The 24,013-nt window shown below is 37.1% G+C and overlaps 1 protein-coding gene and 1 long non-coding RNA gene across 4 annotated transcripts in view; one reads left to right on the top strand and one right to left on the bottom strand.

Annotated features, from left to right (window-relative positions):
* Positions 1 to 24,013, top strand: part of Shld2 (shieldin complex subunit 2) — an 83,670-nt gene that overhangs the window by 53,619 nt on the left and 6,038 nt on the right. For all 3 annotated transcript variants that reach the window (XM_021635982.2, XM_021635979.2, XM_021635980.2), the window contains 4 exons: positions 11,580 to 11,774; positions 11,919 to 12,053; positions 15,853 to 16,059; positions 23,325 to 23,553. In XM_021635982.2, coding sequence (XP_021491657.2) covers positions 11,580 to 11,774; positions 11,919 to 12,053; positions 15,853 to 16,059; positions 23,325 to 23,553 — 766 coding nt within the window. The remainder of the gene's footprint in view (positions 1 to 11,579; positions 11,775 to 11,918; positions 12,054 to 15,852; positions 16,060 to 23,324; positions 23,554 to 24,013) is intronic.
* Positions 121 to 6,027, bottom strand: LOC132656415 (uncharacterized). Its single transcript, XR_009594161.1, has 2 exons — positions 5,899 to 6,027; positions 121 to 246 (listed from the first exon to the last, which is right to left on the bottom strand). It is a non-coding gene; the product is annotated as an uncharacterized LOC132656415 (long non-coding RNA).

Here is a 24,013-nt window from a genome sequence, read left to right as displayed (position 1 = left end):
GTTTTTAAAGAGTATATTTATTGCATAAATGTTCATATTTTTTATACCGATTTCTGGGGTACAATTTCTGGGCTGTATTCCAAATACATACATAGTTTTAAAATAAATTTCCAGCCAGGCCATGCTGACACACACCTTTAATGTCAGTACTTTAATGGCAGCCAGAGGCAGGCAGATCTCTTGGGCTCAAGGGCATCTTGGTCCACATAGCAAGATCCAGGACAGCCAGGATTACATAGAGGAACCCTGTCTTGAAAAACAGACAAACAAATGAACAAACAAACAACACAAAAACAAAAAGAAATTACCAAACTATTTTTCATACTACTCTATAATCTTTCCATAGGTTGGGGATAGCACACTGGTAAAAGGCTTGCCTGCTTTATTCAAGGCTTTGTGTTTGATCTCTAGCACATCAGAATAAGTAAGTAAGTAAGTAAATAAATAGATAAACAAAGCATGTGGAGTATCTCGTGCTTGAAATCATAGCTACCTGGGAAGTTAGTATAGAATATTATATAAAGTTGAGGCCAGTCTAGGCAATGATACTTACCAAAAAAGTAAATAAAATTAGAGACTCTGGATTGTTCCCTAGGACTGCAAAATAAATAAAAGAAATACAGCTACTTTGTAGGGATATATTACAGCTTTATTGCCATGTTTTAGGATATCTGTAAGAAAAATTACATGAGCTGCTATAGTAGGGTGGATACAGATAATAGTAGCATACTGTAATAAAGCTAGAGTTAAGTATTTGAAATGTTTTCACCATAAATAAACACGAAATTTATGTGGAGAGAGGTGAGTTTAACTTGATTTGAACATTTTCTGATGTGGTCTTGTATTGAAACGTTATATGGCATCACATAAAATATTTATAAAAAATAAATTTTAATAAATAAATAAAATCAATCTGGAGCACTGTGGTACCATGTGCATCACCTTGGATTTGATCCCGAGCACCACAGCAATAAATAGTACAGGATTCATACCAGTATTACCTTTTTCAATTTCTCTATTTCTTTGTCAACTTTTACTCTCATACTGTTTTTATAATCCATTCTGAGCGATGTGTACTGGAGCTCATTGAGGAGTCATTCCCTAATGACACAAGACAGCTCTGATATACAAGGCGTAATTAAAGAGCTAGAAGATCTAAGTAATGAACTTCATAGATTAGATGTATATGCAAATAAGTTCATACAGAACATAGTGCATCTTCAGACACATCAATTCTGTAGTAGATTGTTAGAAACCCAGTGACTCCATCAAGAAGGAATGTAAATTCATGCTGACAAAAGTGCTATAAAACTGGAATTCCTTAACAACAGCAAATACAGCTCCTTTTTTTTTTTTTAAGTTTTGAAACTTTTAAAACTAATTTGGATTTAAAGGAGTGATATAAAATTTACAAAGTAATGGCCATGATATGTATTGGAGCACAGAAGGTATGCTTAAAGCAGCTAACAGACCAATATTTCTTAGGCAAACACTTATACAAATAACAATTAAAGACTAAAAATAAGCTCAGAAAACTTGCAAGACAAATAACTAAGTCATGGAAACCAAGTGTAAACTCATAATGTAAGTCAGAAATTAAGGAGAAAAATTATAAAATAAGACAATTTAATAGATTAGAGTTCTCCCACCCCAGACAAGGTTTTTCTGAGTAGGCCTGGCTGTCTTGAAACTTGCTCTGTAGACCAGGCTGTTCTTGAACTCAGAGATCCGCCTACTCTTGCTTCCCAAATTCTGAGACTGAAGGCATGCACTGCCACTGCCCAGCATCAGAGTCCCCCTTTGCAAAAGTGGATAAGTCATTTGACTAGTTTGGTCAATAAAAAGTAAAGTACAAATATACAAAATAAATGTTAAGGCAGAAATGATCATTGAAACAATTAAAAACCAACAAAAGGCCTTTTGTTCTAGCAACAGTTGCTAAAGTTCACTTCATTAGAGATATAAAATTTAAGTGTACCAGATGTTATAGAATAAATAGAGAAGGAGAGGAGAAGGAGCCCCAGATAGTTTCATAGAGAAGCTCCTCGCAACCTATCAAGACTCGATAGCCCAGGTTTTGCAATTATTTAAAAATGTAGAAGGAGACTTTCTAATCCCTTTTATATAATAGGACATTGACACCCAAGCTACATGGCTATGTTATGAACACACATATACATGATTATAAAACTTAAAACAGACTTTGAACAAGTAAAATGTTTTAGAGATGAGAGTTCTGTTCCATATTACAGCAGATCTGTGAATGTCATATGCCATACTAATATGTCTAAAGAATAATTGATTACTTTAATAGATACTGAAAAAAAGCATTGACAGATTCAACACCTACTGCCGGGAGTCTTGGGTAGCTCTCCTGTCTAGCACCCTGGGAACCCTGGATTTGATTTTGAGTACAACAAGACAGAAAACAAAATATTCCAGGAAATAAAAATTGAAGGATCTTTTTTCTTCAGCATCAACAGATAGTATCAATACAGCAGAATAAGTATATAATACAACTAATAGTATTTCAACAAAATAGATATACATAGCCCTAATGACAGTCTCTTCTGGTTTTGTTTCTTTTTGTTTAGTTATTTTTAGACAGTGTTTTTTATAGTATAGGCTAGCTTCAGACTCACTGTGTAGTAGGGGATAACCTTGAACTTCTGGTCTTTTTGTCTACATCTTCCCAATGTTAGATTACAGGTATGTGCCTGTAGTATATACCAAGGTTTTTGTGGTTCTGGGGTTTGAACCAGCTCCCTGTGGATTCTGGATAAGCCATCTGTGAACACAACTGTATCCCCAGCCTGCCAGTATCTAATTTAAAGAAGAGGACAAAAAATTTTTTTCAGCAATTTACCAGTATCAGGAAGGAGATAAAGATGTACATATTTGAAACTAGTCATCTTATAGTAGCATTTCTATCCAGTTAACCTATGCAGATAAGTCTCTTTACATATGCTCTGATATAACATAACGGGAAAACTTCCAGGGAATAAAGATAAGATTAATTCAAATAATAAAAGAATTCCATTTGGTAGCAAAATATAAAATTAATTTTAAAAAACCAGTCTATTTACACGTGTTTTGATATATGTGGAATGAAGTATAAGTTTAATTCAAATAGTAAAAGATTTTAGTGTTGTATCATGATAGAAAATTAATTTAAGGAATCAATCGAGAATCAGATGTGCTGGCACATATCTGTAGTCATTACACTTGGGAGCGAGTGGAAGGAGAATCAAGACTTTAAAATCATTTTCAGCTACATAGCAAGTTTGAGACCCACCTATACTACATAAAACACTACCTTAAAGAATGAGGAGGAGGAGGAGGAGGAGGAGGAGGAGGAGAGGAAATAGAAGAGAAGGAGGAGGAGGAGGAGGAGGAGGAGGAGGAGGGAGAAGAAAGAAGAAGAAAGAAAGAAAAGGAGAAGCTGCAGAAATAGCAGCAGCAGCAGCAGCCACCGCTGCCCAACAGAACAAAAATAAAACCCAAACTGAAATTAGACTTCAACTACACAGTCAGTAAACAATAAAAGAAAAGAAGAAAAGATTTTTTTGTAGTAGTAATCAAGAAGGTATTTGAGAATAAATGTAATAAGAAATGTCCAAAACTAGGCTGGGGAGATGATTCAGTTGGTAAAGGCTTGTTGTGCAAGTACAAAGACCTGAGTGTGTATGCAGCACCCACATAGAAGGCCTGGTGTAGAGGCTAGTGAGATGGTGCAGGGTTGAAGAGTGTGCTCTTGAGGAGGCACGAGTGTGGTTCTCAGCATCTGTCTCAGGTGGCTTACAACCAACGCCTGTAACTGCAGTTCCAATGGACACCTCTGGCCTTTTAGGCACCTATATTCACATGTGCATTCTTCTCTTCCCCAATACACAAAATTAAAATAAATATTTAAAAAGCCCTGGGTGTCATGGCATGCTTCTGTAGTGCAGACACTGGGGAGATGGTGACAAGGAGATCACTGGACCTTGTTGGCCAGCTAGTGTTGCCTCGTTGGTGAGCTCCAGATCCAGCGAGAGACCTTGTCTCCAAAACTGATGTGGAGAGCAATGGAAGACAACGCTTGGTGTTGACCCCTGATCTCTAAATAAACACATACATGCTTATGCACTGCATACATACCAGCATGCACAGGTGCTCTCCCCTCGTCTCAAGAGTTGTATGAGGAAAAAACTAATCTAACATTGCTCAATGTCAAAGTATAGATCCAAAAGTAGGATTCAACATGCTAAACTCAGATCAGCTAGTTAGTTCTTTATGGTGTTTACCATGTCAAGTCAAGAAAGTTTCAGAGATCTCTGGGAACACTATTAAAAGAGAGGCAGACTCTTATTTTTGTGTATTAGTAATAGTGATAAATTGATGGTTGTAGCTAAAATGGAATTGAATATTCTCCTGAATCATTCAGATATTAAGTGCTGTCGAATTTCAGTCTTGGTCTTTGTAAATAAAATGGCTGTTAGAGACAGTGTCATCTGTAGACATGTGTCAGTTGCTGTGTTTAGGAGACCTCAAAGACAAACTGGGCACGCTCCATGCTAGCAAAGTCATAAAACAGTGGTTGTGACAGGGTGTGCTCTGCTTCAAGATCATGTCGAGGTTGTGAGACATGAAAAGATTGGCTCTGGAAACCTCAGCAGTTTTAAATTCAAGAAATGTAACTAAGGCCAACTGAATTATTTATGTGTATGTGCAGTGAAGAGTATTCTTTACTCTGTTTGCTTTTACAGTCTCTAAATATGCTTCAGATTAGGTATGCTAATGTGATCCTAATTATGTGAAAATTAAATCTTTCCTCAGGAGAACTCTTTAGAGTTACCAGCTTCTTGTAAAGGTGTATAATTTGTTGTAAGTAGAATATATAAATGCCATTTATAAGCAATCTCAAATTTCCATCATGATTCATGATATCTTTAATGTATTTTTATTAGACCATATTCCTTATAGTTGCTAAGGATATCTGATAAAGAAATTTTTATAATTTAATGTATTTTTATTTTTAATTATCTTTAAAATTTTATAGTATGACTTTGCAGTATTGTGCTTGCAAAACAAATACTTTTAAGTATTTAAATGGGTCCATTGGTATTTAATATATGTCATTTTATGGTGTTACTATTAATAGAATAATAAAGCTAGGAAGTTTATTATATGATAGGTAAAATGTTCACATTAGAGGACAGACGGAGGGCTATAAGGGAATTCATACTGTTTTTTTGAAACTGTTTTATAAATTTAATATTAATTCAAAATACAAAAGCCTAGAGTGGTGGCACATACCTTTAAACCCAGCACTTGGGAAGGAGAGGCAGAGTTTGAGGACAGCCAGAGCTCTTACACAGAGAAACCATGTCTTGAGAAAAGAAGTTTAAAAAAATGCATATATGTGTGTTTGTGTTCATTTGGAGGGGTGAAGTATCTACCTCCCTGTGAAGGCTAAGGCAACCCTGGTAGCCTCAGAAATGTTATGCACCTTCTTTGAAACATGGTTTCTTATTAGCCTTGAGCTCACCAATTAGGCTAGACTGGCTGACTAGCAGGCATCTCTGTCTCCCCAGCTCTGGAATCACAAGCATATGCTATAAGCTGGGGTTTTTATATGTTACTGGGGATTGGACTCAGGTCTTTATGCATGTAGGGAGAGTGAGCTAGCTCCCAAAAATGAAGTTTTAAAAAAGTCACTTTTGATCATGTCAATAGGTATAAGGAAATCTTTTGATGAAATTTAATATCCATTATTAGAAACAGGAGGAAATTTCTCTTTATGGCATAAGAAAAAGTCTTTATAAAACCTGTCTTAGCTAGTGTTCTGTTGCTGTGAAGAGACACATAATCACAGCAGCTCTTATAAAGGAAAGCATTTAATTGGGGCTTGCTTACAGTTTCAGAGGTTTAGTCCATTGTCAGCGTGGTGGCACACAGGCAGACATGGTGCTGGAGAAGTAGCTTAGACTTCTGCATCTAGATCTGCAAGCAACAGAGAGCCACTCACTGGTCCCGGCTTGGACTTAGGAAGCCTCTGTCCAGCCCCAATGATACACTTCCTTTAATATAGCCACACCTACTCCAACAAGGCCACACCTCCTCATTCTTCTAGGTAGTGCCACTCCCCATGACTAAATAGTCAAATATATGAGCTTATTACGGGGACATTCTTATTCAAACCACCACAAAACCCAAGGGGGAAATATTCATCAAAATTGAAAATATAATAGAAATCTGTTTTTAAGATTTGGGTATTAGAGTAGGATACTACTGTTATCACTCTTAACATTATTTCAGAGATATTAACCAGTGAGATAAAATACAGAAAAGATACACAAAGATTAGAAAGAATGAAGTAAAACATTACTTGTAAATGATACGATTTATAATGACTTTCTTAAAAGTTATGAGAAATAACAGGAGATTTTATCTTGGTAACTATATGTAAATATAAACATGAAAATCAGTTGGATTTCTGGAATTCAACACCTAATACTAAATAAAAGAATTTTTTACAAAATTAATATGGTACAAACATATAGTAATAAATCTAACAAAGTGTCCACTATTCAGTAGTGTATTGTTTAATCTTCATGAATTTGTGTATGTCCTAAGGTTTCTCCTGTTACTGATTTTAGCTTTATGCTATAGTGATCATATGTAAAGCAAGGAATAATTGAAGTTGTCCTTTATATCCTGTGTCTTGACTAGGAAGTTGAAACCATTTACAATCAGAGTTATTACTGAAAAGTGTTAGTCTGCTATGTTTGTTGATTGTACAGCGATTTGTATGTTCCTATTTTTCTCTTGCTTACTCTTATTCAAGCATAGCTTGTTCTTTCCTGTGGTTTTATTGGTGTATGTGTCTTTTTCTTCAGTCCAAATAATTTCTTCAAGTATCTTTTGTAGAGCTGGCTTAGTGGTCATGAATTCCTTTTAGCCTGGTTTTATTATGGGAAGTTTTTCTTCTTTCTCCAATTTTGACATAGTTGAGGGTATAATAGTCTTGAAATGCAAATGCATAATTTATTTTAAAGTTTTTTCTTTTAAGTTTCTGTTGAGAAATATGCTGTTATTTCAATGGGTCTATCTTTATATGTGGCTTTGTACTTTTTTCTTGCTACCTTCAATATACTTTCTTTGTTCCATATATTCAGTAGTTTGATTTTAATATGATGAGGGAAGTTCTTTGAGCTTGTCTGTTTAATGTTCTAAATGCCTTTGATATTTGGATTACCATTTTTTCCAAAACATAATTGAATGAAATTCGTTGTTGTTGTTTGACTTTTTGAGACAAGATTCTCTGTGTAGCCTTGGCTGTCCTGGACTCACTTTGTAGCCCAGGCTGGCCTTGAACTCACAGAGATCCACCTGCCTCTCCCTCCCTGATTGCTGGGATTACAGGTGTGTGGCACTGTGTCTGGCTGACTGAATTTTTTTTTTTGGTATTGTGTTGAAAATATTTTCTGTGCCTTTAGAATGAAAACTTTCTCTTCCAATGCCCATAATTCTTAGGGTTGGTCTTTTTAAAGTCCCATATGGCTTGAGAGTGTCATTCTGCTTTCTTACTAATAGATCTTTGTTTTTTTTTTTAGAATATTTAAATTTTTCTACTTTCCCTTTAAGCTTATTCAGTCCTCTCATCTTTTCTGTTGGTGAGGCTTGAAGTTTACACTGAGCTTTTAATTTAACTTACTATGTTTTCATTTCTAGTATTTCAGTTTGGTTTTTCCTCTCAGTAGTTCTGTTTATGGGATTCATCTATCTTTTCTATCTATTAAGTTCTCTTCCTTTCTCTCTCTCTCTCTCTCTCTCTCTCTCTCTCTCGCTGTGCATGTGTGCACATGTATGTGTGTGTATTTGTTTTGGGATTCATTCAGGATTTTTTCTTTGACCTTTAAACATACTTATAATCAATCGTCCTTTCGATTTCTTTGTTTGGGGTTTCATATGATTCACTTTCCCTGGAGGCTATTATTTGAGGATTGGTGATTTTTGGAGGAGTTATGCTGCATTGTTTGTATATACATATAATATTTATAATTATATTATTGCACTGAGATTTTTGCATCTGGGTTATTTTATTCATTGGATTTGATGTTTTTATTTGCTGTATTTTTCAAGGAAGTATTCTTAATGTTCCAGTGAAGCCTGGTTATGGTATAGTTGAGGTGTCAGCGGTTGGTCACCCCTTCTTGTGGTCCTTCTGGGGTCAGTATGTACATGCTATTCTTGCCTAGGCAGTCTTTTCTAGGTTGAGATTGGGTCACAGATCCTGGTCTGTCAGTAGGTCTTTACAGGCAAGCTGTAAATCTGCTCATACATACCTCTGGGTAGTCATTCAGGAGTCATGTTGAGAATGCAGATCCCATTACTGGGCAATCATTTTTCATGTTTGAATGTTTTTTGGAACCTGTGTTCATGTCACCCTGCAGTCTCTGTCTCTGGCCATATTTTCTTCATTGAGCTAAAAAGTTTTTCTTTTTTACAATATTTATATTTTATTTTATATGTATGAGTATTTTGCCTGCATGCATGAAGTACAGATGGAGGCCAGACAAAGGCCCTGGAACTGGAGTTACAGACTGTGTGAGCTGCCATGAGGTGCTGGAATTTAACACAAGTTCTTTGTAAGAGCAGACAGTTCTCTTAACCACTGAACCATTTCTCCAGCCTGAGCTGTGGAGTCTCAATCCCATGTTTCTTCCCTTCGATGTAGAAGTATTCTCCTGGTCAGGATTCAGAGTCTAGTCTCATGACATTTCCTCTGAGTGTCCCAGGAATGTGACTCATTGAGGGTCTCAAGATCCAAGCTACTGAAACTGCGGAGATATTCTTAAACCAATGTCTTGCTGATGCTTCAGTTAAATGCTGAGAGCAAAGGCTTTTCCTAGGACATCTGTTCTTCCTCAGCTGTTGTCATGTACAGCTTTTGTTCCCTTCCTTTCTCTTTTTTCTCTTTAAAATATCTGTTACTGAGAGTGCAGTAACTATTTTCTGAGGGCTTTTGTCCTAAGCATGATTCCAGTCACTCCCTTCGTGAGGAGGTAGCTCACTAGACCACACTAATCCCTCTAAGATAGACTATGTATTTTCCGCCTTGTTGTTGTTCTAGAGATTTTTAGCAATTACTCATCTCTTCTCATAGCTTTACCCATCATTCTCCAGTTTATTCCTGGGAGAGTCTAGCCAACTGTCTTCTAAGTAGTCCTTTTTCTATGTCTTTGCTTTCAGGAATGTTTCTCCCTTTTCCTAGCTCCCCCTTCTCCCTTCTTCTATTCTTCCTGACCATTTATGGTTCTGGGGATGGAGCCCAATGACACCCAGCTGCTAGGTAAGTAGTTTACTAGGACTCAGCCCTGTCCTCAGTTTACACTCTGTCCTGAATGTTTGTCACCGTCTGTCTCTAGGTCAATCAATAACTCTTTCTGTGTTGAGATTGTGATGCGATGTTTCTCTGTATCCTTAGTGCTTGATATAATGCCTGTCACACAGCACATGATCCTCTGGTGAGTGAGTAAACAATCAGATGTTAGTGTAGCAGATGGAGGAGAGGTAGATGATCATGTTAATGGGAGAAAGAAAGAAGGATCATAAATTAGTCTATAAACTCTTGATTTCTAAAAGTCAACAAAATATATATGGATAACATCTTCTTTTAGCCATAAGTATATGAACATATCTTCCTTTCCTTCAGGAGAATTTAAATTTGATCAGCAAAGCTCATTAATCCATACTCTTAAATATTTATTTATTTAGTTAGTTTGTGGGGATGGGATGCCTGTGTGGAATTCAGAAGACCACTTGTGGGAGCTGAGCTGGTTCTCTCCTTCCACCGTGTAAGTCCTGGCATTAGAACTCACGTCGTCAGGTTTGAAAGCTAATTCCTTTACCTGCTGAGCATCTTATGGGTTCAGTCAGTGCTTCTAAATATGTGTATTTTATTATATGTAAAGTTGTAAAATTTGTCTCCACAAAATTTCAAATAGGGTCTGGAGAATCGGCTCAGTGGCTATGATGTATTTTGCACAGAAGTCCTGGTTTGAGTCCCAGCACACATATAAATCCAATTCCAGCGTATCTGACACACTCTATGGGTACAAGGGACTCATGTGGTACGTAGTAAAACATTCATACACGTAAAATCATCTAAAAAGTTAAAACCCTTGAAACAGGAAGGTAAAATCAGTTAGATGGTATTATTACCATAGTATTAGATGGTATTAAGTGGATGTTCTTAAAATTAAAAGAAACATTATTATGTAACACGTGCTTAAATGAGAATTAGGGGAGGAAGAACCTTGTGTATATGGTTGCTGTGCTGTGCAGAATTTAGTTGGGAAGAGGAATGTGATGACTTTATAGCATCTTGAAACTGATAAGGACAGCATCCTAAACTTGGGGTGGTGTAGAGCAGGTACAGCAGAGTCTGTTAGGCTTGTAGGACATTTCAAAAGTGATTGCTAAGGAACTTGTTGATGCAGGACTGTTGTCAGGATAGCTGGGAAAGATGGGATCAAATTAGATTCTAGAGATTGGGGAGCCCACTAGATAGTTCTAGGGTCATGGGAGAATAAAAAATAATGGTAAACCTGAGCCTGGTTGTAGATTCGGAACATAGTGAATTTCTTGGAGATGATAAGTTTCTGTTGCCTGATAATATCAACCTTTATTTTTTGGTCTAAACTGAGTCTAGAAAAGCTACATAATTTATAGTAATTAAGTAGTATTTCATATGTATTTAAATACCATAACATAAAACATAGTTCAAAGAAAATATTATTCATAGCATGAACAAAAACTCCTGAAAAGAAGCTGTGTTTATAGCGACCGACCTATTAGCATTTCAATACAGTGGGTCTGGAGAGATGTCCCAAAAGTTATAGACTAGGCTGATAACCAAACTATAGGAATTTCAGTACTGTGAAGACATTGGAATGTGGTAAGTTAGTTCACAGGCTAATTACTTATTTGGGGCTAGTTCTAGCCCTCCAGAACAACCATTTCTGTTTCAAAACTATCATGTGGTAACAGATAGGAAAAAACCCATAAGGTGGAATCTAATAACTCAGCAGACCACTAACTTCTCTCAGCCCCAAAGCTGAGTATGTCATAGCATCCTGGCTATAGAAAAGCTTCTCCCGTCTAGCTATACTTGCCTTTCTGATGTATCCAACAATGCATTTTATTTTATTATTAATTTTTAGTTTGTTTATCTTATGTGTATGGGTGTTTGCCTGCATATATGTATGTGCACCGTGTAGAATATGGCATTGAACCCTCTGGAACTGAAGTTATGGATAGTAGTGATCAGGTAACAGGAAGAGAGTGCTACTGGGCCTGGTGTGGGCTTTTGAAGCCCATAGCCTACTTGAAGGGACACACTTTACCCAGCAAGGCCACACCTTCCAGTCCTTTTCAAGTAGTGCCACTCCTTGATGACTAAGAAATCAAATATATGAGCCTATGGGGCCATGCTTATTCAAACCACCACAGCTGTGGTTTTCCCATTTATGATTACCAGGAAAACATGATGTCATACTATGTCTATGTTTTTGTGTTTTTTGCTTCCTTAGATTCCAGTGTAGTTGCCAATGTTATACTTCAGGACTTGCTGGCATATGTGTCTTCAAAACATTCCTATCTCAAAGATCTGCCTCAAAGGCAGCCTCAGAAGTTGAACACTGTAGAGTTTGTGGAACTGGAGCAGCTGCAGCCCGATACATTAGTCCATGCAGTACTCAGAGTAGTGGATGTCACTGTCTTGACAGGTAAATATTTTGAGTGCCTTTTTAATCTTAGCTTATAAATACTAATATGCAAGACCATCTTGGTTATCACTATATTTACCATGAGATACTGTGGTGTCACCCAAGGAGAGTAATACCAAGTAGAATGTCCTTTTCTTTTTCCAGAGGCATTATATAATTATAGAGGACAGAAGCAAAGGAAAATTCTGTTAACAGTGGAACAGGCTCAAGGTCAACATTATGTGCTTGTATTATGGGGTCCTGGAGCAGCCTGGTATACTCAGCTTCAAAAGAAAAAAGGTAAATAATCTGGAAAAAAAAACCATTTAAACTATTTATATCTTGGTAAATGATTAATGTTTATTTGTCTGAGGCACAGAGACTCCGAAGAGATTACTGCAATTGCAATAATAATGATTGGATGCTCCTCTGCAAATTTCTCTTGCTATAATTTTATACTTAAAGCAATTTAGTTATTTAGAAGTCCTTTGTAATTAATGGTAACAAAATAAAGGCTTGAATGTTTTCATGCTTACTATATGAGGGCATTAGTAAAACATTATCTCCTTCAAATAATGTTCTTTTTAAAAATGATTTCTTGTTAATATTTTTAAATTGTGTGTGTGTGTGTCTGTATGTGAGTATTTACATGTGAGTATAGTGCCTCAGTAGTCCCTGGAGCTGCAGTTGCAACTGCCTGATGTGTGTTGGGCGTTAGGTCTTCTTCAAGAGCAGAGCGTGCTTTTAACTGTGGAGCCATCTTTCTAGCCCCTCAGCGATGGTCTTCAAATTTTTAATCATGGAGAAGTATCTGTAGTTTAATGTTTTTTCAGTCAGAGTGTTCTTATAAATAAATTCTGTCAGAAGGCAGGTGTTTGGGGGTACAGTAAGTCTTTCAAGTCAGTTTTTAGTTAATTATTGAATTAATTATCATGTTCTGGGTTTTTATTCCAGTTCAAAATTGTGAGCTTTTAGCCATTATAGAAAGCTTGTTTAAAAAAACCCAATCCAGTGGTATATTTTTTAAAACACAAGTTAATATATGGTGCATTAAATTAAAAGGAATTGATATTTCAACAAATTAGTATAGTATCTTCCTTCCTTCCTGTGTGATTCGATTTTAACAACCAGAGATAGTTTAATTAGTGGTTTTTTAGTTGCCTTATTCTGCAAAATAATTTAGACATTGATGAACTCATTCATTATTTCATACTTGAATGAGTTAATGCTGTTCCAAACATCTGCCCAAGTGCTTATCTGGAGGTAGATCTGTCACATTGTCTCTTAATCATTAATAGCCCGTACCTAGGACTTGAGATAAGTCTGGCTTTTATGTCACGATCAAATAGCGACAGATGTTTGTCCAGTTGTGAAACCTGACAAACATGTATCGATGACAGGCATGATCACTGACCATCCTATCTCAGCCGTGAGCACGAGTCTGGTGCATGCTAAACAAAATGTGGGTCAGAGGTGGAGTGGTGTTGTAGCAGAATACATTGCTCTTTTCTTAATGTGACTCTTTCTTTAGAGTTAACAATCAGTGGTAATAAAAGAAAAATTATTAATATCTCTAGATAATTCTATGGCTTTTTAATTAATACTGAAAACCTTTGAATCCAGGAATTTTGATATAAATTGTTTTTGCTGAATTCACTGATTAATCCTAAATTTATACATACTCTTATCATTTTAAGTTTCAACATCTTCAATACTGCAAGAAATTTCTTTTGATAGAAAAATTACAGTTTTGATCATTTAAGTGATATACTTCCAGAAACAGTTTACTCTTTTTTTTTGTATATATATATATATATATATATATATATATATATATATATATATAATATATATATATATATTCATTTAGCAGTTCTTGAGGCCATCTCCATTCTGCCTCTGTAGTAGGTACTGGCTTTCACATACTTTTCTTTTTTTTAAAGATTTATGTATTATGTGTACATTGTTCTTGCTGCATGTACACCTTCATGCCAGAAGAGGGCACAAGATCTCATTATAATGAGCCACCATGTGGTTGCTAGGAATTGAACTCAGGACCTTTGGAAGAGCAGTCAGTAGTCAGTGCCCCTTTTTTTTTTTTTTTCTTTTCTTTAATGTATATGAGTGCTCTTATCTGCATGGACAGCTGCCTGTCAGAAGAGGAATGATCACATTATAGATGGTTGTGAGCCACTGTGTGGTTGCTGGGAATTGAACTCAGGACCTCTGGAAGAGCAGACAATGCTCTTAACCTCTAAGCCACCTCTCCAGCCTGCAGTCAGTGCTCTTAACCTCTGAGCTATCTCTCCAGCCCTCACATACTCTTAAGGATAACAAACTTAGCCTATATGAGGAACCGTCACTAAGTAGTTCTTTTGTTTGTTTGTTTTTAAGACAGGGTTTCTCTGTGTAGCCTTGGCTATTCTAGAACTCGCTCTGTAGACCAGGCTGGCTTGGAACTCACAGAGATCTGCCTATGTCCACCTCCTGAGTGCTGGGATTAAAGGCATGCTCCACCATTAAAGGCATGCCCAGCTTTACCAAGTAGTTATTATTCAGTAGTAGAGATAATGGAATTGATGTTTTGGGGATGAATAGGAAGAAATCCCAAAGTTTTATTCCTTTGAAATCTGCATTGCTAGCAGGAAACTGGCATACTTTGTCTATAGCAGGTATTGGTCACAGCTTAGATTCTAGTGAAGGTACACTAGCGACATAAATCAAACTTCTTAAGAGTAATTGCTTGCAATCTCACCACTGGGAGGCAGAAGCACAAGGATCAGGAGTTCAAAGCTATCTTTGGGTAAATAGGTATTTTGAGGTCAGCCTGGGCTACTTGAGATCCTGTCACAAACAAACAAAAGAATAATTAGGTGAGCATAAAATAATTTATTCAGAATCAAATGCCATTTTCATCAGTTACTATTTCAAATACATAAAAATTATGATAAAGTACTCTCATAGCTAATTAAGCAGAGCGATGCAAAATAACCCCAGTTTATGATTATATATTATCCAAAGTCATAGGTTGACATGAACATTTGTAATCCGATTATATCCTAAATCCATAATTCAAATGTGGATTTGAATTGATTCAAAATCTTCCTGAAGTCTGCCATAACTAATAGTTTGCTGATGAAACAATTTCACTGTCTTACTTGGCTAACTTCTCTAGAGCCACAATAACGAAAGGGTGTGTCAACACTGTAACACCTATTCTAATAACCTTAGTAAGGACTGATTTGCATTGCTATTGAGACAGGGAGTAGCCCAGGCTGGCCTCTAGCTCACTAAGTAGTTGAGAATTATCTTGAACTTCCGATTCTCAAGTGTGTGCAACCATGCTCAGTGCTGGGCATCAAACACGGTCTCATGCATGCTGGGCAGTCTACCAACAACCAACACTTCTAATTATTAAATAACAGCAGTACAGACTTCCTTGTCAGGTATTTTCTATTGTATATTCAGAAGTACAGTGAAGCCAAAGGAAATTTCTCAGCACAATTTTTTTTTTCTGGTAGCTAGCTGTAGGCTGTTGGTAGAGGACCTTATCCAGTCCCAGCACCCGTACCTATTGGCTATCTAATGATGCTGTCTGTATAGACTAGTTGACTTATTTGTCAATTCTGAACAAAAACAAAACAACTAAATTAGTTCTTACTGAGGGAACTAGAATCCCCATTTCAGTGTCCCTTAAAAAGACTCAACTAGTTAAAAAAAAAAAATAGTAAACTTTATAGATCTCAAAATTAGAATGTGCTATTCTAAAAGGCAGTTGTTTAGGAGTCCAAGAAATTCTTGGAAAAGATTTAGTAAGATGCTATCTGGCCAGGTGTGGTGGTACACACCTACAATTCCAATACCTGGAGGCAGAAGTAGAGGAGGAAGAGCTCAAAGCAGCCTGTACTATATAGAGAGACTCAAAAATCTTAAAGCCTGTAGCTTTAAAATTCATTTAATACACTGCTATGTTTTGTCTCCTTTGCCCAAATTCTTTAGTGATAAAAATTGTGTTTAGGTGATTTAATTAGGTCAGACTACTTAATCTGATTCTGAGCATAGACCCTTTTATTTTGGTAACTTTTTGTTTTTATTTAAGGTTGTATTTGGGAATTTAAGTACCTTTTTGTTCAGCGCAACTGCATACTAGAAAACTTAGAATTACATACAACACTGTGGTCATCCTGTGAATGCCTGTTTGATGATGATACGAGAGCAGTTTCATTTAAAGCAAAATTTAAAAAAAATATACCCTCACCTGTCAAGATGTCAGATTTATCAACTCACCTAAAGGATAAGCATTCAGGTAAGATCTTTATATACATAAAAATGTTGCTAGTTTTAGTGTAAACAAAGACGCTACCACTGTGATATTGAAATATGATTAGTATAATTAAATTAATATGAATTAATTATGATGTGATAATTAAATTGTGAAAGTAAAATTAATCAGTTAAATATGAAAGTAAAATGTAGATTTTCTATAGATTTCCGAACCAGATACTGATTTCTTAGTCTTCTGCCTCCAACTCTGAGTTTTTCTTTTAAACTATTAAGGATTACTTAATATTTTTTATGTATAATTATGTTTTTGCCTCTCATTATATAGCTTATCCTGACCTCCAACTCATGACTCATGCTCTCAGCCACTTCAGGTCTAGGATTACAGGTTTACACCACCATCCCAGTGTTTGCTGAAAGGTTTTAACTATAAATTCAATGTATTTAATAGATTCAGAGCTGTTATGATTATCTATTTGTTGAGTGAATTTTGGTTTGCAGTTTTTAAGAAATGTGTTCATTTAAATTATTGACATGGCAAAAATTATTCATAATGAAGTCATTTGCTTACTATCATTTTGAATATTGATTTTTGAATAGGTAATGCCACTGATATTAGCTGGTACTAGTAATTTGGATCTCTTTTTCTATTTTTATTCATTTTGTTGATTGCAATCACCTTTTAGTGATTTTTCTGTTTTCTCCTTTATTCATTTCTGTTCTAATTAGCATTATTTCCTTTTTATTAAGTTTTCTATATTAATTAGTTTATTTACTTTGTATCTCAGCTGTATCCCTCTCCCGTATTCCCTCCCAATCCCACCCTCCCTCCCTTTTTCCTCCCTGCCCCTCTCTAAATCCATTGATAGAGGAGGTCCTCTTCCCTTTCTATCTGACCTTAGGTTATCAGGTCTCTTTAGGATTGGCTGCAATGTCCTCCTCTGTGGCCTAGCAAGGCTGCTCCTCCCTCCGGAGTGGGGAGGTCAAAGTCAGCCACTGAGTTCATGTCAGAGACAGTCCCTGTTCCCCTTACTAGGCTACCCACTTGGATACCTGCCAAGGAGTCCATCTGAGCAGGGGTTCTAGGTTATATCCATGCATGGTCCTTGGTTGGAGAATCAGTCTCAGAGAAGACCCCTGTGCCCTCATATATTTGGTCCTTGTGGAGCTCCTGTCCTCTCCAAATCTTACTAACTCCCCCTTCTTTCATATGATTCCCTGCACTCTGCCCAAGATTTGGTTATGAGTCTCAGCATGCGCTTTGATACACTGCTAGTTAGAGTCTTTCAGAGGCCCTCTGTGGTAGGCTCCTGTCCTGTTACTTGTTTTCTCCTACTTCCAATGTCCATTCCATTTGTCTTTGTAAGTGAGGATTGATAGATCCTCACCTTGGGTTCTCCTTCTTGTTTAGCTTCTTTAGGTGTACAGATTTTAGTATGTTTATCCTATCTTATAGGTCTAATATCCACTTATAAGTGAGTATATACCATGTGTGTCTTTCTGCTTCTGAGATACCTCACTCAGGATGATCTTCTCTAGATCCCACCATTTGCCTGCAAATTTAATGATTTCCTTGTTTTTAATTGCTGAGTAGTATTCCATTGTGTAAATGTACCACAATTTCTGTATCCATTCCTCTGTTGAGGGATATCTGGATTGTTTCCAGGTTCTGGCTGTTATGAATAAAGCTGCTATGAACATGGTTGAGCAAATGTCCTTGTTGTGTACTTGAGCATCTTTTGGGTATATGCCTGGGAGTGGTATAGCTGGATCTTGAGGAAACACTATTCCTAATTGTCTGAGAAAGTGCCAGATTGATTTCCTAAGTGGTTATATAAGTATACATTCCCACCAGCAATGGAGGAGGGTTCCCCTTTCTCCACAACCTCTCCAGCATGTGTTGTCACTTGAGTTTTTGATCTTAGCCATTCTGATGGGTGTAAGGTGAAATCTCAGGGTTGTTTTGATTTGCGCCTCCCTGATGGCTAAGAACGTTGAGCATTTCTTTAAGTGTTTCTCTGCCATTCGATATTCCTCTATAGAGAATTCTTTGTTTAGCTCCGTACCCCATTTTTTAATTGGATTGCTTGATTTGTTGCTTTTTAACTTCATTAGTTCTTTATATATTCTGGATATCAGCCCTCTGTCAGATATAGGGTTGGTGAAGATCCTTTCCCAGTCTGTAGGCTGTTGTTTTGTTCTGATGCCAGTGTCTTTTGCTTTATAGAAGCTTTTCGGTTTTATGAGGTCCTATTTATTGATTGTTCATCTTACAGCCTCTGCTGTTGGTGTTCTGTTCAGGAAGTTGTCTCCTGTGCCAATGAGTTCTAGGCTCTTCCCCACTTTTTCTTCTAGCTGATTTAGTATGTCTGGTTTTATGTTGAGGTCTTTGATCCATTTGGACTTTAGTTTTGTGCAGGATGATAAATATGGATCTATTTTCATTTTTCTGCAAGTAGACATCCAGTTGGACAAGCACCATTTGTTGAAGATGCTGACTTTTTGCCATTGAATGGTTTTGGCTTCTTTGTCAAAAATCAGGTTCCCATTGGTGTGTGGCTTTATTTCTGGGTCTACTATTGGGTTCCATTGACCCACCATTCTGTTTCTATGCCAATACCATAAAGTTTTTATTACTATTGCTCTGTAGTACAGCTTGAGATCAGGGATGGAGATACCTCTAGACGATCTGTTATTGTATAGGATCATTTTGGAAATTCTGGGTTTTTTGTTTTTCCAAATGAAGTTGTGAATTTTTCTCTCAAGGTCTGAAAAGAATTGTGTTGGTATTTTGATGGGAATTGCATTGAATCTCTAGATTGCTTTTGGCAATTTCACTTTGTTAATTCTACCGATCCATGAGCACGGAAGATCTTTCCATCTTCTGATATCTTCTTCAATTTCTTTCTTCAGAGATTTGAACACTTGCTTGGTTAGTCACACCGAGGTACTTTATGTTATTAGTGGCTATTGTGAAGGGTGTTGTTTCCCTAATTTCTTTCTTGGCCCTTTTGTCTTTGGTACACAGGAGGGCTTCTGATTTTTTTTTTTGAGTTAATTTTGTATCCAGCCACTTTGCTGAAGGTGTTTATTAGCTGAAGGAATTCTCTCGTTGAATTTTTGGGCTCCCTCATGTATACTATCATATCATCTGCGAATAGTGAAACTTTGACCTCTTCCTTTCTGATATGTATCCCCTTGATCTCCTTTAGTTGTCTTGTTCCTCTAGCTAGGACTTCAAGTACTATGTTGAAGAGCTATGGAAAGAGTGGGCAGCCTTGCCTTGTCCCTGATTTCAGTGGGATTGATTCAGTGGGATTAAGTTTCTCTTCATTGAGTTTGATGTTGGCTATAGGTTTGCTGTATATTGACTTTACTATGTTTAGGTATGTGCCTTGTATCCCTGATCTCTCCAAGACTTTAAACATGAATGGGTGTTGGACTTTGTCAAATGCTTTTTTGGCATCTAAGGAGATGATCATGTGGTTTTTCTCTTTCAGTTTGTTTATATGGTGGATTACATTGATGGATTTCTGTATATTGAACCACCCTTGCATGCCTGGGATGAAGCCTACTTGGTCATGTTGGATGATATCTTTTATGTGTTCTTGGATTTGGTTTGCAAGTATTTTATTGAGTATTTTTGCATCAATGTTCATAAGAGAGATAGGTCTGAAGTTCTCTTTTTGTTGGGTCTTTGTGTGGTTTAGGTATCAAGGTGACTGTGGCTTCATAGAATGAGTTTGGTAATGTTCCTTCTCTTTCTATTTTTGTGGAATAGTTTGAGGAGAATTGGAGTTAGCACTTCTTTGAAGGTCTGGTAGAATTCTGCATTGAAACCATCTGGCCCAGGGCTTTTTTTTTTTGGAAGGGAGGCTGTTGATGACTGCTTCAATTTCCTTGGGGGAATATAGGACTATTCAATCTTTCTACCTGGTCTTGACTTCATTTTGGTAGATGGAATCTATCAAGAAAATTGTCCATTTCCTTTAGATTTTCAAATTTTGTGGCATATAGGTTTTTATAGTACCTAATGTTTATTTGGATTTCCTCAGTGTCTGTAGTTATGTCTCCCTTTTCATTTTTCATTTTACTGATTTGGATAGTTTCTCTCTGCCTTTTAGTTAGTTTGTCTAAGGGTTTGTCTATCTTGTTGATTTTCTCAAAGAACCAGCTCTTGGTTTCATTGATTCTTTGAATAGTTTTATTTGATTCTAATTTATTGATTTCAGCCCTGAGTTTGATTATTTCCAGCTGTCTGTTCCTCTTGGGTGTATCTACTTCTCCGCCCCCCCCCAGGGTTTTCAGTTGGGCCATTAAGTTTCTTGTATGAGATGTTACAAATTTCTTCTTGAAGGTACTTAGTGCTATGAATTTTCCTCTGAGCACTGCTTTCATTGTATCCCATAAATTTGGGTGTGTTGTACCTTCATTTTCATTGAATTCTAGCAAGTCTTTAATTTCTTTCTTTATTTCTTCCTTAACCCAGCTGTCATTGAGTAGCGAGTTATTCAGTTTCCATGTAGGCTTTTTGCTATTTCCGCTGTTGTTAAGGTCCAGCTTTAGTCCATGGTGGTCAGGTAGAACACAGGGGATTATTTCAATCTTCTTGTATCTGTTGTGGCCCACTATATAGTCTATTTTGGAGAAGGTTCCATGAGGTGCTGAAAATAAGGTGTATACTCTTTTGAGTTTGGGTGAAAAGTTCTGTAGACATCTATTAGGTATTTCCTTTTTTCTACCTACTTTGCTTCTGCTTTTTCTTATTTAAGACAACTTCCACCCCACCCCTAACCCCATCCCCACCACCAATGTGGTTCATTAGTGCCATGAATTTTCTGTGAAGTGAAGTATCTGGGTTCTCCAGTGCTCTGTAAGTTGTAAGATTTTTCTAGTCTAGCCTAGGGTAAAGACACTATTCCCATCCCTGTGTGGGCTCTTGGGGTTGTTCTGTCTCTGCCATGTACAGGCCATTTATACTTAGTCAAGATATCCAAGAAGCCCAGATATTAGCATCCTGATCCAAGTCAGCTTAGATTCTGGCACACAAAGACTATTCTTACCATTCTGAGGTCAAGTGTTCAACTTGATTGGATTTAGACTCACATAGATGACATAACCTATATGGATATGTCTGTAAGGTTGTTTCCATGGAGGTTTAACTAAGGAGGGAGCACACACCCTGAATGTGGGTAACGCCATCCTATGATCTCAAGTCCTGAGTAAGCAAAATTGGAAAAAAGCGACAGTAAGCTGAGCCAGTACCCGTACCAGTACCCGTCTTCTAGAGGATACAGTGTGCAAACTGCCTCACTTCTCTGATCATGGTTTCCCCTTTGTGGTGGATTGCATTCTTTGAACTGTGAACCAAAATAAACCCCATGGCTTCAGGTGGCAGTTCAGGCCAAAAAGATTATTATGTCCTGTCTGTGTCTCCCCTCAAACCCCCACCTCAGAGCATGGCTCTTAGACGTCCACATAGTCTCTTATGGCAGCCTAGCCTGCAGACATCCACTTGGCCATTGGTGGTAACTCAGGCAAAGACATTGACATAGACCGTGGACCCAGACGTGGCCCTTGTTGTCTTCCTGTGCTAGGCCCTCACCATGGCCTTCTCATATCTGCCTGTTCCTTACTGCCAAGGCCATCAAGTCTCCAGTCCCACCTTTCTCTATCGGCTTCTCTTTCTCTTCCATCTCTCCACTGAGTACTCCATCTTTCCTATCTCACCATCACATGCCCATCATAGTGACATCCATTGCTGGTGTTTGGGTGTCTTTTTTCCCTGAATCCCCTGATTGAGTGGCTGGGATGGGTGTTTGGGTTAGTGATATATTTTATACCACTTTAAAACTTGAAGTAGCTGTGGCCAAATTAGGAAGATTTCCCAAGAGAGTCTGCTTGCTAACGAAAGCTAGAGAAGGATGGCTCCTTATAAAGAACTGAAAGTTTCTCCTTGTAAGCAGAATTTTAGTGCCTAGAATTCTAGAATACCTCTGAAAGCAATGTCCACTTTTAGAATGCCCTTAATTTTTTAAAGAGGCCATATATGTAAATGCAAATTTATAAAATGAAGAATTATATGAAGTCCTCTGAAATTATTGTACTTCTCTTTAATTTTTTATGTGTGTGATTGAACATGTCTGTGGAAAGTGTAGTGTTGAGTTAGCTACAGCTTATTAAATATGTGACCACTAACTCATGTAGAGATATATGGCCTGAGTAGTAGAAATGATGAAAGCACTTCTGGGTCCCAAGACACTAAGGCAAATGAAAGACATTAAGGAGAGTCACCACCATTGAACTCCAAAAGACATAGTCAGAAAATAGAACAAGGACTAACACATGATACATCCTGATCTATAATTTATTAGTGGATCATGATGGCTAATTGTGATTGCTGACTTGATTGGATTAAAATAGGAACTTAGTGAAGTGCAACTCTGCATGAGTCTATGGGGTAGTTCCAGACAGTATACCAAGGGGAAAGGCCTAACGCAGCATGTCATAGGCTGGGGGCCCAAGGGTGGAAGAGGGAAAGGAGAACTCCAGCCAGCACCAGCGTTCTTCTTCTGCTTCCTGGCTGCTATGATGTGAGCTGCCTTGATCTGCTGTCCTCTCCCACCATGGCTTTACTGACACCTCTGAAACCAGGAACCCAAATACATCTCTCTGCTTTTAATTATGTCAGATAATCTCTTTTAATGATGAAAACTGACTAACAAAGAATAAATCTGAAGGCTTAAAGAAACCTTTAAATGACTGTGGAGAGGAAAGTAATGTTCAGATAGATTCATAGGCTATCCTAGAATGCAGAAAGGTAAAAATAAGTTAGGATCAAAAGATCATAGTAGATATTCAGTCTATATTTAGTAGATAAATGAATTGTTAGTCAGTTAACATGCTTGATGTTACAGTGAATGACAAAATAATAATAATAATAATAACCCATTCCTCCCCTTTCCCCTGCCACCACTGCCTGATTAGAAACTCAGACTCACTCAGTTGCAGGCAAATGCTTTGTTATATTTTAGGTTCTTTATGGAAGTCATAAGTGAGTTGAGATACACTAGGAAGGGAAGAAGAAGAAAGAAGAAAGAAAAGGAAGGAAGGAAGAAAGAAAGAAGGAAAGCGAGGAAGAAAGAAGAGGAGAAGCAGGTGGTGGTGGAGGAGGAGAAGGATTTGTGTAACCTGTGCTATAAGTAACTGTAAATGAACCATATTGCTAGCTTGTTTGTCAACTAAAGTTATTGTTGAATCTAATAAGTATAATATTTCTTTTTTGCATAGGAGTGGTTCTGATTAAAGCCAAGGTTTCAGAGCTGGTGTTTTTTGCTGGAGCAGCTCAGAAGATAACTCTGAATGCTAGCAGCTCTCTGAAGAGCATTTTCTCTTCTCTTTCCATCATTACGTATGCTGGCTGTGCACAGTGTGGATCAGAACTAGAAACAGATGAGAACAGGGTCTACAGACAGTGTCTGAGCTGCTTGCCATTTTCTGGGAGGAAAACCTTCTATAGGTAAGGCAGCAAAGTATAATTTGATAGAAAATATTTATTGCATAAGACTGGAAGTGACTAAGAACTGCAAATATCAATCATTTATAATATAACTAACCAGGAGCTTAATCAGGAGAATAAAATTTCCCTGAGTGACAAATAACTGTATATGAAATCAAGAATTTCCCAGTAATGAATTTGACTGTTTACAGTATTAACTAGATCTCAATTTCTCTAAACAGCTGTACTGAAGACTTTGTTCACTTTTAGCCAATATCTGACTGTTTTATCACTAACCTATTTCCCTGTCTTGGCATATAATGACAATGTAAAGGTTAAAAGTGTTATGTGACCTCTCCCTGACTTGTTTGCAGAGGCTGAGAAATATTTGTTTAGCCCTCAGTGCTTCAGTTTCTCACCTTTACTTAAGTAAAAGATAAGCTAGTCAATGTATGTTCTCTGGTAAAATTGTTAACTAGCT

The sequence above is a fragment of the Meriones unguiculatus genome, chromosome 9 (assembly GCF_030254825.1).
Source record: "Meriones unguiculatus strain TT.TT164.6M chromosome 9, Bangor_MerUng_6.1, whole genome shotgun sequence".
Classification (NCBI taxonomy): Eukaryota; Metazoa; Chordata; class Mammalia; order Rodentia; family Muridae; genus Meriones; species Meriones unguiculatus.
This window is presented reverse-complemented; position numbering and strand designations above follow the sequence as displayed.